Source organism: Sphaerodactylus townsendi, linkage group LG01 (genome assembly GCF_021028975.2).
Source record: "Sphaerodactylus townsendi isolate TG3544 linkage group LG01, MPM_Stown_v2.3, whole genome shotgun sequence".
Lineage (NCBI taxonomy): Eukaryota > Metazoa > Chordata > Lepidosauria > Squamata > Sphaerodactylidae > Sphaerodactylus > Sphaerodactylus townsendi.
Genome location: NC_059425.1, coordinates 91032164 through 91045783, shown reverse-complemented (window position 1 = coordinate 91045783; position 13620 = coordinate 91032164). Strand labels below are relative to the sequence as shown.

Here is a 13620-nt window from a genome sequence, read left to right as displayed (position 1 = left end):
TCCTTTAACCAGCACCTCTCCTGTGCTTCCATGGCCATAACACTGATTCGCTGTCAGGCTTTCTCCCTCTCATTTCTGACTGTACTTGCTGAGTTGAATTGATACATTCGGTTTCCACAGAAACCACTCTACAACCATTGGGCTTTCAGTGCCTGTCAGCAGCTTGAGTCTGATGCCCGTTCCTTGTATGAATCTGAACTAATTCAGCTTGTGAGGCAAAGTCATTTCCCACCAGCATTTGGTGTAATCAAATCTTCCCAGACACCTACTATCCACTTTCCTTGGAATCCTTTATATTTAATGGGTACTTCTGCTGAGTCCACATCAAATTCTGAGGCCACTGATTCCCCTGAGCTTACACTTCTTTCTGGAAAGTACTGTTCTGTTGTCAAAAACTGTGATATAAGTATAGAAATTTTGGCCTGTGTCTCTCCAGAACAAAACATCTTTGTTGTTGATCTCTCGTGGTTCAAGATAGTCTTTGTTCAAATCCTCCTGCATTATTCACATATATGAGGCTCTGGCAGGTCTATCGGATTTGGCTTCTTCAGGCAAAAGAATTGGTTTTTATAGCCTGCTTTTCTCTACCTGAAAAGATTCTCAGTGGCTTACAATTGCCCTCCTTCCCCTCCTCACAACAAATACCTTATGAGGTAGGTGGATCTGAGAGAGTTCTGAGAGGACTGTGACTAGCCCAAGATCATCCAGCAGGCTTCATGTGTAGGAGAAGGGAAACAAACCTGGTTCATCAGATTAGAGTCTGCGCATCTTAACTACTATTATGGTTGTTATTTTATGTATCTTTGGACTATTGGAAGCCAGGGAAGTGGAGCATATAAGACTAATAAAACTAAACTAAACACCATGCCAGCAGGGCATTTTGATGGATTTTTGCTTCAGTTTCAGTTTTTTTCTCTAAATTAACTGCTTTGACTGGTACTTGGGCCCCGTCCGCACACCCAAAATAATGCATTTTCAAACCACTTCCACAACTGTTTGCAAGTGGATTTTGCCGTTCCGCACAGCTTCAAAGAGCACTGAAAGCAGTTTGGAAGTGCATTATTCTGCATGTGCGGAATGAGCCAGTGTGTTTTTAAAAGAGGCTTTTTTCTTGTTTTCTTTGTTCTGGCTGTAAGTTTGCTTCAGGCTTCTGAGAGGTGGGGCTTACTGAGAGGTGGCACTTTCTATTAGCTCCGTGGCTCACTCAGGGGCGTAACGAGGCAGCCCTGGGCAAACTGTAGCCCTGGGCAAAACCTGAGTTGGATGCCCCCCTCCCCCTGGGCGGCCACTCCACCACGACCAATTTTTTTTGCACCAGGACATTGGTGCCTGCAGAGGGTGCATTTTTAGACATATCAGCACCACAATTTTAGCATATCATCAGGAGACTGTCCTTATGCTACTCCCCAAGTTTGGTGAGGTTTGGTTCAAGGAGTCCAAAGTTATGGACTCCCAAAGAGGGTGCCCCATCCCCCATTGTTTCCAATGGGAGCTAATAGGAGATGGGGCTACAGTTTTGAGGGTCCATAACTTTGGCCTCCCTGAACCAAACTGCACCAAACTTGGGGGGTATCATTAGGGCATCCCCTAATGAGACCCTGAAAGTTTTGAGACTGTGCCTTCAGAAATGTCCCCCCCCCCAGCCTGCAACCCCCATGGACAGCAATACAGAAAACTCAATGCAGAACAAAGATTCTTGGGCAAATTTCTGGGATGTTCCTGCAGGGGGCGCATTTTTTGATGTATCGGCACCAAAATTTTAGGGTATAATCTGGAAACTGTCCTTATGGTACCCCAAAGTTTGGTGCAGTTTGGTTTAGGGGGTCCAAAGTTATGGACCCTCAAAGGGGGTGCCCCATCCCCCATTCTTTGCTAAGGAGATGGGGGCTACCCTTTGAGGGTCCATAACTTTGGCCCCCCTGAACCAAACTGCACCAAACTTGGCAGGTGCCATCATCTCCAAATGATACCCTGAAATTTTGGTGCCGATACATCCAAAAATGCACCCCCTGCAGAAACATCCTAGAAATTTGCCCAAGAATCTTTGTTCTGCATTGACTTTTCTGCATTGCTGTCAATGGGGGTTGCAGGCTGGGGGGGGGCACAGTTCTGAAGGTACAGTCTCAAAACTTTCAGGGTCTCATCAGGGGCTGCCCTAATGATACCCCCCAGGTTTGGTGCAGTTTGGTTCAGGGGGGCCAAAGTTATGGACTCTCAAAACTGTAGCCCCATCTCCTATTAGCTCCCATTGGAAACAATGGGGGATAGGGGCACCCCCTTTGAGGGTCCATAACTTTGGACTCCCTGAACCAAACCTCACCAAACTTGGGGGTAGCATAAGGACAGTCACCTGATGATACGCTGAAATTTTGGTGCCGCTAGCCTAAAAACTGCGCCCCCTGCAGGCCAAAAATGGAAAACCACTAAAATACCCAAAAACGAACCCCGCATTTTGATGCCCCCCACAAGGTGATGCCCTGGGCAGCTGCCCACCTTGCCCAATGGGCATTACGCCAGTGGGCTCACTCTCTGGAAGCAGAGGTGCGCAGCTAACGGCACGCACAGGTGTTTTACTGAATAAGGACGCATCTTGAGGAATAGTAGAAGGTACAGAAAGCTCAAGGGGGAGGCACATTAAAAGTTTAATATTTGAATATCTAAACAGAGTTAGATATGAAGACAGGAAGCCAGCAGGAGTGTGGGGGCTTTCCAGTGTTTTGCACTGAGTGTCACATGTACGACTATCTATCACTAGGGCAGAAGTTGTGGGTGTGCCCTCACTGCAATGAACTCCTGGCACTCAGGGAACGTGTGCGTTCTCTTGAAGCCAAGGTGGCAGACCTGGAGAACCTGAGAGAGGCAGAGAGGGTGGCAGACGAGGCCTTCAGGGACCTAACAGCTTAGAAAGCCTTATGTTGGAAACAATAGTATTTGCTTACTTTTTTCAGCCTGTTGATGCTTGCAAAACCGTTATGATGTTTTACGGCATTGGTTCTTGTGGAAGTAGAGAGAGGTGAGTGCTTAACAGCAAACACTACAGGGTTTAAAAAAACACAAAAAATAATGAAAACAGAGCATAAAATGTATAAAGTAATTTTGACAACCAAAAATTAAGATACTATTTGCTACTATGTTTTTGTGATTAATAACTTAGAACTAAATTTCATGAGCTAACTGACATTTCCAAATGCTCAGCCACTGCTTCTCTATTGCAAAGGAGCATTAGGATGGGCAACTTCCAGAAGAGCAGCAGCAGGCAGAAGGGCAGCTTAACCCTTTCCCTCCATGTCATTTTTTTTCACCCAACCCCACTCCCTCCCTCGCCCCGAGTCACCACAGACACAGAGACCTTGCATTCCAGGTCCATTTTTTCAGTGGAAATGAAGGAACCCCAGCTGTGGGAATGTGACTGGTGAGGGAAGAAGCTGTTCCATGAAAGCATGCACATGAAGTCATTAAACTGACAAATAAACTCATGGCCCTCTGATTTATTAACATTATTAATCTAAGAAGATGGGCCTATTCAACTATAAGTGACAATATGTATAAAGAAACTCAACTCTTTGCTTTTATTTCTGGAAGCATTTCTTTGAGCTTTGACTCAAGAACACCCTTTTGAGCGAAATTCCAAAAGTTTTCATAATCTTCTTGATTCCTTAACATTCCAAGCTTAGCTAATTCATTCTGCAACCCAATAATCTTGAGCAAGAGAGAGAGAAGTAGAGAGAGATTAGTGAGAGATCATATGGAAAATGCACCAGTTAACAAACATCAAAACCAAATACAACAAGAACAAAACAAATTTTATGGGGAACCTCTATTAATTTGCTGATGAGTCTTTTGGAAGTAGTGATGTTATTGGATATAATATTCATAAGGATAAACTGCTATCAGAGAGAATTTGGCATGGCATAAAAGAGGAACAGAAACATAATATTGAGATTATGTTTGAAAAATCTATGCTTAATCTCTGATTTTTTTGCAGTTTATAACAAAAGTGCTACCTTGAAAAAGAAAGAAATTGTATCTCCTCCACCTTGCAGATTAGAAACAATCACATTTAGCTGGATGCAATTGATAGCTAATATAATATACTTATGTTTTATATCACATATTGTTAGAAAAATGACATAAAGGCAAACAGATTAAAATGTTCATTTTCAGAAATTAACATATTTTTTCTGTATATAACAAAATTTCAGCTGCAAAACTAGTGTATGTAATCAGCCTTGGTCACCTTGATGGATGACCTTTATCGGGAGAGAGAGACAGTGCTCTGCTGATTCTCCTTGATCTCTCAGCAACTTTTGATACCATAGACCATGGCATTTTGCTGCACTGGCACTGAGGAATGGGGTTGGGGGGGGGGACTGTGTTGCAGTGGTTCTGCTCCTACTTTTGGGGTCAGTTCTGAAAAATAGCATCAGGGGACTCATGCTCATAGTCCTGGGGCTCCCCAGGGCTTGATCTTATCCTCTACGCTATTCAACATCTATATGAAGCCACTGGGTGAGGTCATCCGGAGATTTGGAATCAAGTGTCATCAATATGCAGATATCACCTAGCTCTGGGTACTGGACTATCACCAGAAAACAGTTATGGGCTGGATGATCAACAAACTGATTCTGAATCCAGGCATGATGAAGTTCTGTGTTCTGGGCTCCTAAGTCCAGGAGATCACAGGACACCCAGTTCTGGATGTGGCTGTATTGCCTGGAAAGACTTGGTATGAGACCTAGGGGTACTCTTGGATTCATCACTGTCCTTTGAGGTTCAGTTGATGGCAGTGGCGATAAGGGTCTTCCAGCAGCTCCATCTACCTTGCCAGGTCCACTTGCTTTTGGACAAAAGGGGCCTGGCTACATGCTCTCGTAAGCTCGCAATTGGACTACAGTAATGCATTCTAAGTGAGGCTGCCCTTGAAGACGGTTCAGGAGCTGATGTTGATGCAGCATGCAGTAGCTTGGCTTTAGTTGGTACATCTGGCTGGGTGCACATTATGCTGGTCCTTAAGGAACTGCACTGTCTCCCAATTCACTCTCACGTCCAATTCAAGGTGCTGATGTTGACATACAAAGCCCTAAACAGCTTGGGTGTTGCCTACCTAAAGGAGTGCCTGCATCCAGATGTACCTGCCCAGGAACTGAGGTACCTGGTAGTACCTTCCCCCTGCTGAGGTGCAGGGACAGGGGCATATGGGAGGGCTTTCTTTGTGATTGCCCCAAGGCTCTGGAATAGTCTCCCCTCAAAGATTTGCTTTGTGCCTACCCTTTAATGGTTTAGATACATGGCAAAGACCTTTCTGTTTTGCCTGGGCATTTGGCTAACCTCCCTGGAAACCCCCTGAACAACTGCTGGTCTGGGGGGGTGGGGTTAATTTTTATGCTATTTTTTGTTTTAATTGTTATAATTTATTTATGTTTTATTGAATTGTTTTTAACCTGAGACTTTGGTATGAGGTGGGGTACATACATACATACATACATACATACATACATACATACATACATACATACATACATACATACATACATACATACATACATACATACATACATACATACATACTAATTCCAAAGTTGACCTAGTCTGAGGATTCTTAAACTGGTGGCTGGAGCTGTGAACAGACAAAACAGATCTTTCTACAGACATGAAAAACACCCCAGATTGGAAGAAAAATGTAAAATCTAAAAAGAAAATGTAAACAGAAATAATAAACAGAGCATCTGTAGTTATAGGCAACTAATTCCCGCAGTGGTCATTGCTAGGCAACCACCGTTTTCCAGGCTGGGTTTCTGTGATTCAAAAGGCAGGGAGAGGGGGCCAGGTTCTTTCCAGACTTATTGTGGCTTTTGAGGGAGCATTCATTGGGGGCCTGAACTATGGTTGTAGATTCAAGCTATCAGTTGCAGTCAGTCTGGATCTGGGTGCAGAATTGGTCCCTGGTGCAACACGTCCTTCTGATTCAGTAATTACCAGGGGGGTTCCTTCACCAAGCTTACCAGATCCAAGAACCACAGTCAGCATAACCAGTAAAGTGCTACCAGGACCACTTCCGCCCCTTCCTCCTTAACCTTTTGAATCATGTTGACAATGATTAGAATAGTGGGAACAGCATACAAGAGCACCTCCGGACACTCTTGCCTGACTGCATCCTCTCCTTGTTTCTCAAAACTTCTTGCAAAGAATCTGGGCACCTGGGCATTGTCCTTGCTTGCAAAGAGATCCATCAATGGTACTCCGTGTTGACCACGGTCTCCTGGAACATGTTGGGATTCAGGGTCCACTCTTCTGGATCCAAGGCTCAACCAGTCTGCACTTATGTTGTTCATCTCTTTCACATGTCTTGCTTGTATGTGCTGGCCACATGTGATTTTCTCCACGTCAGGAGCTTATGGGCCTCCCAGTGGAGAGTCAGAGCCCTGGTTCCTCCTTGTTGGTTTATGTGCATCTTTGCTGTTATGTTGTCCATCAGAATCAAAAAGTGAGCTCCCTAGATTCAATCCTAGAAGGGCTGGGACCCCAGACAGATCACCCACAGCTCAAACCAATTTATGGAGCACTCTCTCCCCCACTGTCTATGACTCCTGGGTGGCCTTGTCCTGGCAGTGGTACCTCCCTAGCCCCACTTGCTTGCATCTGTGGTTACCACAATCGATTCCAGTGTTAAGAAAGGACCTGCATTCTTTGATATGAGTCTGGTGAGTCTTCATTGCAGTCCTCAGCCTCTGATTTATTACTATCTTCCAACATTTCCTCTTGCGCATGTGTCTCTGATATGGCAGAAGTGTCCACTGGAGTTCTCTTGTATTGATCTTGCCCATGGTACTACTTCAATCATTGAAATAAGCAGTCCCAATGTTTCAGATAAGTTCATCATATTCCCACAATGTTTCTATGACAGTGATAGGGCAGCCTGACTGACCTTCTCTTCCTTGTCCTGGGAAACAGCACTAGGCACCAATTTTTGCCAGTCTGGACCCCCAGGTGGATGATGTCCCTGCTTCGATGGAAGTGTATTTTCTCCTTGTTGATCAGGAAACTGTGCCTCTCTAGCACTTGAGTCGCCCTCCAGGTGTCCCTGACAAGACCCACGTCCAATGGTGCTCTGATAGTTGGTCATATAGGTAGGGATACATGTGGATGCCTTCTGAATGAAGTGACACTACCACCACCTCCCAAACCTTGGTAAATAGTGAGGGGAGGGAGCAAAGATGGGCCAAAGGGGAGGGCCTTGAATTGCAAGTGTCCAGACCTCAAGCAGAACTGCAACCACTTCCTGTGATCTCTGTGTATGGGAACGTGTACGAATGCTTCCAATTGGTGGAGAATCTACAGCAACCCCAGGAGACCAAGCAGAACCTCCCCTTCCCATTCTCCAGCATGGAAAAATGTTTAGGGCACTAAAACCACAACACATGTAAACATGAAACAGCTCAGCAGAAATGAAACTGACATTACGTAAGGCAGGAGAGCACATGGTGGGAGGGGAAAATAAAACAGTTCAATGCCTGTGCTGTTCACTTGGGAGTTGGTTCAACCCTGGATTTTGCAAAAAGATTATGATTTGGGCAATTTTTGGAAAACCCAGGTTGAGAGAAATATAATGGGTCAATCCTGCTTTGGGGAAGGGACCTATGCAAAGTTCTTCTCCAAAGCAGGATATTTCCCTTCATCAACCAGTTATATTTCTACTGTGCAGAATCCACCGTTGAAGTATCCACCAGTGGCACTCATGGTTTCAGATAGTAGAACTTCCTAGCCATGCATACCAGTGTGAATGAATTGGCTGAGATGCCAACCACAGATGCAGGCAAAATGTCAAGAGAAAATACTACTGGAACATGGCCATACAACCTGGAAAACCCACAACATCCTAGTGATTCCAGTTGTGAAAGCCTTCAACAATACTTTGATCATTCTGTCTGAAATGCTCTCTTGAAGAACTCTGGGAAAAGTCAGTAGTTTGCAACTGCAATCCAGAGTGGGCAGGCATGGCATGAAAGATCATAGAGGTTATGATTCATTTTATTTTATACTTGCTATATTTCATGGCTCTCTCGGCCTTGCTTTTAAAAAACATCTTCGATATAAAATAGCAGTATAATGTAGATCTATTAATTGAATCTGAAGAAGTGAACTCTAGCCCACAAAAGTATATTATTGAATTAACAAAGCGTCTATTGTAGCTGTAATATGTCCACAATCAAAGCAAAGAACTTAGTGACAAAGCATAACATGAATATTTGTAATGGAGTTCTCATTGAGCACACCAAATGAAGCAAATACAGTAAGAAAATAAAATATACAGCCTCAGTACAAAGAATACCTTTGAACAGAAAGTGATTATTGAGTCAATTTTTTAAATTACACTGGATAACTTAGGCTCATTCCGCACATGCAGAATAATGCACTTTCAAACTGGTTTCAGTGCTCTTTGAAGCTGTGCGGAATAGCAAAATCCACTTGCAAACAGTTGTGAAAGTGGTTTGAAAACGCATTATTTTGCGTGTGCGGAAGGGGCCTTAGTCTCCACAAGTGAAACAAATCTGCATTTGGGGAAGACCCTAAAGATGTGTAGATTAAGAGCTAGTTCCTGGAGACAAGATACATTTTCACAAAGGGCTGTGAGTAGCTATTTAGGAACTATTTGTAATTAAAAACAAAACAAAAAACCGCAACCCCACACTCCATAAAGACAGCAAACAACTAAGACCTGCATTAAAAGCCAAGGACATTTATCAATGCTTCTGATTACATAGTTCTGGTATAAGTCAAAACTAAACAGTGTCTAGTTTACAATTAGTAGTCAAACACTGTTTTCTTATGGTTTAGTAAGTACCAGCGGAAGAATAATCTTTAAGTAACATGCAGGGAGGTTGTGAACACAAGAGGGGCAACTAAGGACAGCATAGATTGAAATTGCTGGATGTAATTAGAACAATAGTGGAAAGCATGGGGAAGCTAAATTATTGTAAACCCAAATGATACTTGCTGTCCCAGTAAACTTGAGATCTCTAATACTTAAAGAGTTTTCAATATGAATTAGATTTCTTTCAAACATCAATAACTGAGGGCACTTCTAGACACTTAGTGACTGAGGACCAAATTCATACATTCTCTTTTCTAAGTCCCTGTGGTTCTAATCTATAAGGGGGTATTATTCCCATGTTGGCTCCTTTTAGCCTTTCAGTGACTAGTTGACACAGGGTTTGTGGATGGGGTAGCTTGCAATTGCCACAACTGGCTGGCTATAGCAATCATTTCATTTATTTATACACCACTTTTCCTTTTGGCCTTGGGTGAATTGAGGAAAGATTGACTTTCTTTCCCCCAAATAACTCATTCCAGTACATGTAACATCTTCTAAAACAATTTACAATCACACCAATAAAACAAATATAAACTTTGCAGCTTACCAGATAACTACTTGATTGTGGAATGGTCTCAAGGTATTTGGTATCATGAGACAATTTGCAGAAGGGCACTTTATGACTGGGGATATACTTTAAAAAAAATAAAATTTTGGTCAGTCTTTTTTCCTCCTCGGCTGGTAGCTGGGAAACAAAGCTCAAAACAAATTACAAGTAAACATTCAGCCACAGGGAGCCATTAACAACACTGGGCACCAATTAGGACTCAGCAGGTATTCCTAACACCGCCTGGTGGTTCTGCCCAACCCCAAACTCTTTGACATAACATTCCAAAACTCTGGCTTAGGAAACAGGCTGTTTAATTTACTCAACAATTTGTAGCCACATATTCCTCTTGATAGGCTTATAAACTTGTTCGTAGTTTGTTCCCCTGCTTCCCATGTCATTAGAAGTCACAATTTCTGTCTGCCCAAAGAAAAATACTTTTGAGGAAAGAAGATATTAAGCTGCAGTGAAGACTTTTTTTTTTCATTTTCTTCTAAGTAGAAGAGATATTTTATTGGTGGATTAAATGTAGCAGTTTAATAAAGAAAAAGTCTGCCAAAAGGATAACGTAAAGGGAATTAAAGGAAATATGATTTTAGTGACAATCAGCAACAGGATTATATACTATATATACCTGCTCAAAATATATGCACTCACCAATATGTCCTATTGTGTTGAATGGTACTTACTCCTGAGTAAATGAGCACTGGACTGCAAACGCAAAGGAACAAACAAAAGCCCTACCCAAACAATTCTCTCTAATACTATCCAAATAATATTTTAACGGGAAAATAGACCTTTTAGCAATAGACATTATCATTTTAAAATATTTTGTTATCCTCTAACATGTCCCGACTTTGAAATTTAGCTTTATATGGATGTACTGAGATGAATATTAAGAGGAAAGGTTTCCCTCTTTTACACTTGACATATGTACTAGAAGAGAGAATATTCACTGATTTTAACAGGATATATTTTCAAAGTATGTAAATTTGGGGTTGCAACTTTCCCCTTGGATTTCCAATTTTAAAATTTGATTCCACAAAGTCTGGAACGTTTCTTGAAAAGAGATAAGGAAACAGAGTTCAAGACACCACTCTGCCATCTCACCCACAGATGTTAGCAAGTCCTGCTCTGTCCAGGTTCCAATTTGGTGCCTTTACATAATTTTAAATGACAGAGAACACTGTTTAAGAGAATAAGTGAGTGCAGGAATCAGGCGTAAAAGTCAGGGATCTGGCAGCCCATTTACAAGAGGATGTAGCCTCTATTCCAGTTAAGAGGAACAGAGATGTTTTGCTTCCTCCAAGAGTTCTTTTCATTGCAACCTTCCAGAAGCCACATTTTTTTCACATGGACCAACACTCAGTGGTCAAAGGTTCTTTTAACAGATTTATTTTTAATAAATCTTATATGTAAACATTTGTATCACCATATATTTAGCACAATAAATTAAAACCACAGCAGATATACACAAAAAAATGAGCATCACAAGAAGTCAATACCAAATTAATTCAACCATAGATGAAAAGCTCTCTTCAAATATCAGGTTTCACTGCTCATAAGATGTTGAGCTGTGATGAGGACAAGATTTCCAAGGTCTCATCTTGCATTCAGAACTATCAAATCAACCTTCACAATACCAGCATCTCTGCCATCCTCATAAGATCAGTTTCATTTTCTGTTACAGATATTTAAGTTTGGATATAGTCTGCAAACATTAACGTTCCTTCCTAGTGTGAATCCAAACTTACTGGAGCAGGAATTAAAAGAACAGCAATACATTCAAGATCATCCTTTCCAATTGCATTTTTCTTACATATGCCCTAATATAACTATTTTAAGGTTCTATGAGATACTATAACCAGTAATAAGTAGTCATAGCCAAGATGTCCCCCCACACACAAATATTTAATGTAGAGACATCTCCATAATATATTACAAACTTAAGTGTTTGTTAGTCCATCTGTTTTCTATAGAACCCAGGTTTGTTTCAGTAAGATAAATACAAATGAACATGTGTCTGATAAAATATTTATCCTTATTTCATTTATCAGATTTTCAAAATCATTTTCATTCTTCATCAGAGATAGAAGATCCAGTATCAATATTCCAGTTTGCTAAACAAATAATACCTTTGCACTATTTGTTTACATAATTCCAGTTTTGTAAATTTGATTTTATTAAAGGTATTTCCCCTATATCCAATTTGATTACAACTTCAAATGCTGTTTTGGACATTTATTTAACTAGCAAGTTTCAGTTTTGAAGCTACTGGAACCGAGGTGGTTTAAATCTTCCTATAATAAGTACAATATCTTAATACATTTCTGTTTTGCACTCATTCATTGTAGACAGACAATTCATACTGAAGAGAAAATCCTCTACAACACCTGGAATATTATATTCTGCCTTGTTGCTAAACACAGATTAAGGAAGAAAACTGGCCATTTGAGGGGTCTATACTGTCACAGATTCTATCAGCTATTCATAATTACAGTCCTGGAAATCAAGGACTATTCATGAACAATAGGTTTGTATCCTGCTGTCATCCTGCAGGTGCACTGAATCTTTTCCCAAGACTTGGCTGCAGGCCCTGAACAGGGAAGGAGACCTTCACAGATGAAAGCTGAATCAACAAGGCGAAACTGGGTAAGACTGTCTTTCCTCCGTATTCCATCAATAGAATAGTGGTAGGATAGAATTAATTACCCTAAATATCAATTTTATTTTGTTAATACTGTCCTCCCAAACTATGGCTGATTCTGCATGGGCCAAAAACAGCAGTGTGAAAACAGTGTGAAAATGGTGTAAAAGGGTTTAAAACGGTGTAAAAGGGTTTATACTGTTTTCACACCGTTTTCACACTGCTCTTTTTGGCCCATGCAGAATCAGCCTAAGACACCTCTTTGATCATATCTAATTGTACTAACCAAAATAAAATCTTATTATAACAAAACTCGGAGGTTTTCACAGCATCCTTCTATGATCCAGAGATTTTATCTTGTAACTGACTTGACATCCACTCTTGTCCTATCCTTTCTCTAAGCTGAGGTAAATATACACGGTTTCCCTTCTCCATTATAACCTCCCAACAACCTTATGTGATAGGTTAGGATGACGTGCATCTGGCAAAAGGTCACCCATCGAGCTTCAGGGCAAAGTGGAGATTTGAATCAAGCATAGTTCAACACATCACAGTGGCTCTCATAATGATCAACCAATTTAAATATCTTCCAAGAAAAAGCTTATACAAGACCCTTCAGCTTTGCTTAAAAATATAATTTGTATCTAAGTCAATGCGCACACATGGGGTCCTCAAAAAATCAACCAAAATGTAGTAATCCCAAACAGTCTACTCCAGTTCCATTTTATTTTGTGGGGCTTACTCCCAGGAAATAATTCTAGGACTGCAGCCAAAAATATGGCACTGGACAGTTTCGTGTCAACTGGTTTCTGTAAAAAAATGAAGTAAGGTACATCATGGTTGTTTTCATTTTGGAAATTTTCAATGAAGTTCTTGTTGCACAAAAATAAAGGCTTTTCTGCTATAACAAGCAGCAACTTGGTTGGCACTCCTTCAGCCCAGTGGGCAGCTGTAGAGACCCTGCTGTTTTTTCTCACTCTGTTCTTCAGGAGGGTGCAAGAGGGCCCTCCTGCTCTTCTCACCCAGTCACTGTGCTTGAGGGCAAGCAGTCACAGTTTCCTGCCTTGGTACAGTGGGAGAGTGAAGTCAGGTGGTGCCACACTCAGTGACGTAGGTATAGATTTGGGGGGTTGGGGTGGGGCTACGCCCCCACCCGCCCCTGGGGTGTGTGGCCACACCTCCCCAAGCCCCACCCACAGCGTCAGTGCTTATAAGAGCAGCTCTCCAAGGCCAGAGACAGCAGACTCCCCTGCCACGTCCCACCTCCCTCCCACCGGCAGCCAGCAGTCCCTTCTGCCCTCCTCTCTAGGCAGAGGCATAGCTAGGGAAAATGGAACCCGGTGCAAAATCTGAGTTTTGCGGGGGCCCCCATGGGCAGCTGCTGTGATGCTGGAATCCACCCCCAAACAGCATCGCTTTCAATGGTATTTTTAACTAGGGAGCCCAGATTCTCCATTTAAATCCACCTTAAAGAGAGAATTTGGGGTCCCCAGTTAAAACAAAATTGAAAGTGATGCTGTTTTGGGGTGGATTATCCCCCACCCTGAAACAGCA

The 13620-nt window shown here is 42.0% G+C and overlaps 1 protein-coding gene across 4 annotated transcripts in view; it reads right to left on the bottom strand.

Annotated features, from left to right (window-relative positions):
* LOC125439029 overlaps positions 1-13620 on the bottom strand; it is a 105083-nt gene that overhangs the window by 48024 nt on the left and 43439 nt on the right. For all 4 annotated transcript variants that reach the window (XM_048507875.1, XM_048507889.1, XM_048507898.1 and 1 more), the window contains 3 exons: positions 9420-9506; positions 3561-3699; positions 2940-3034 (listed from right to left, as the gene is read on the bottom strand). In XM_048507875.1, the coding sequence (XP_048363832.1) occupies positions 2940-3034; positions 3561-3699; positions 9420-9506 (321 nt within the window). The remainder of the gene's footprint in view (positions 1-2939; positions 3035-3560; positions 3700-9419; positions 9507-13620) is intronic.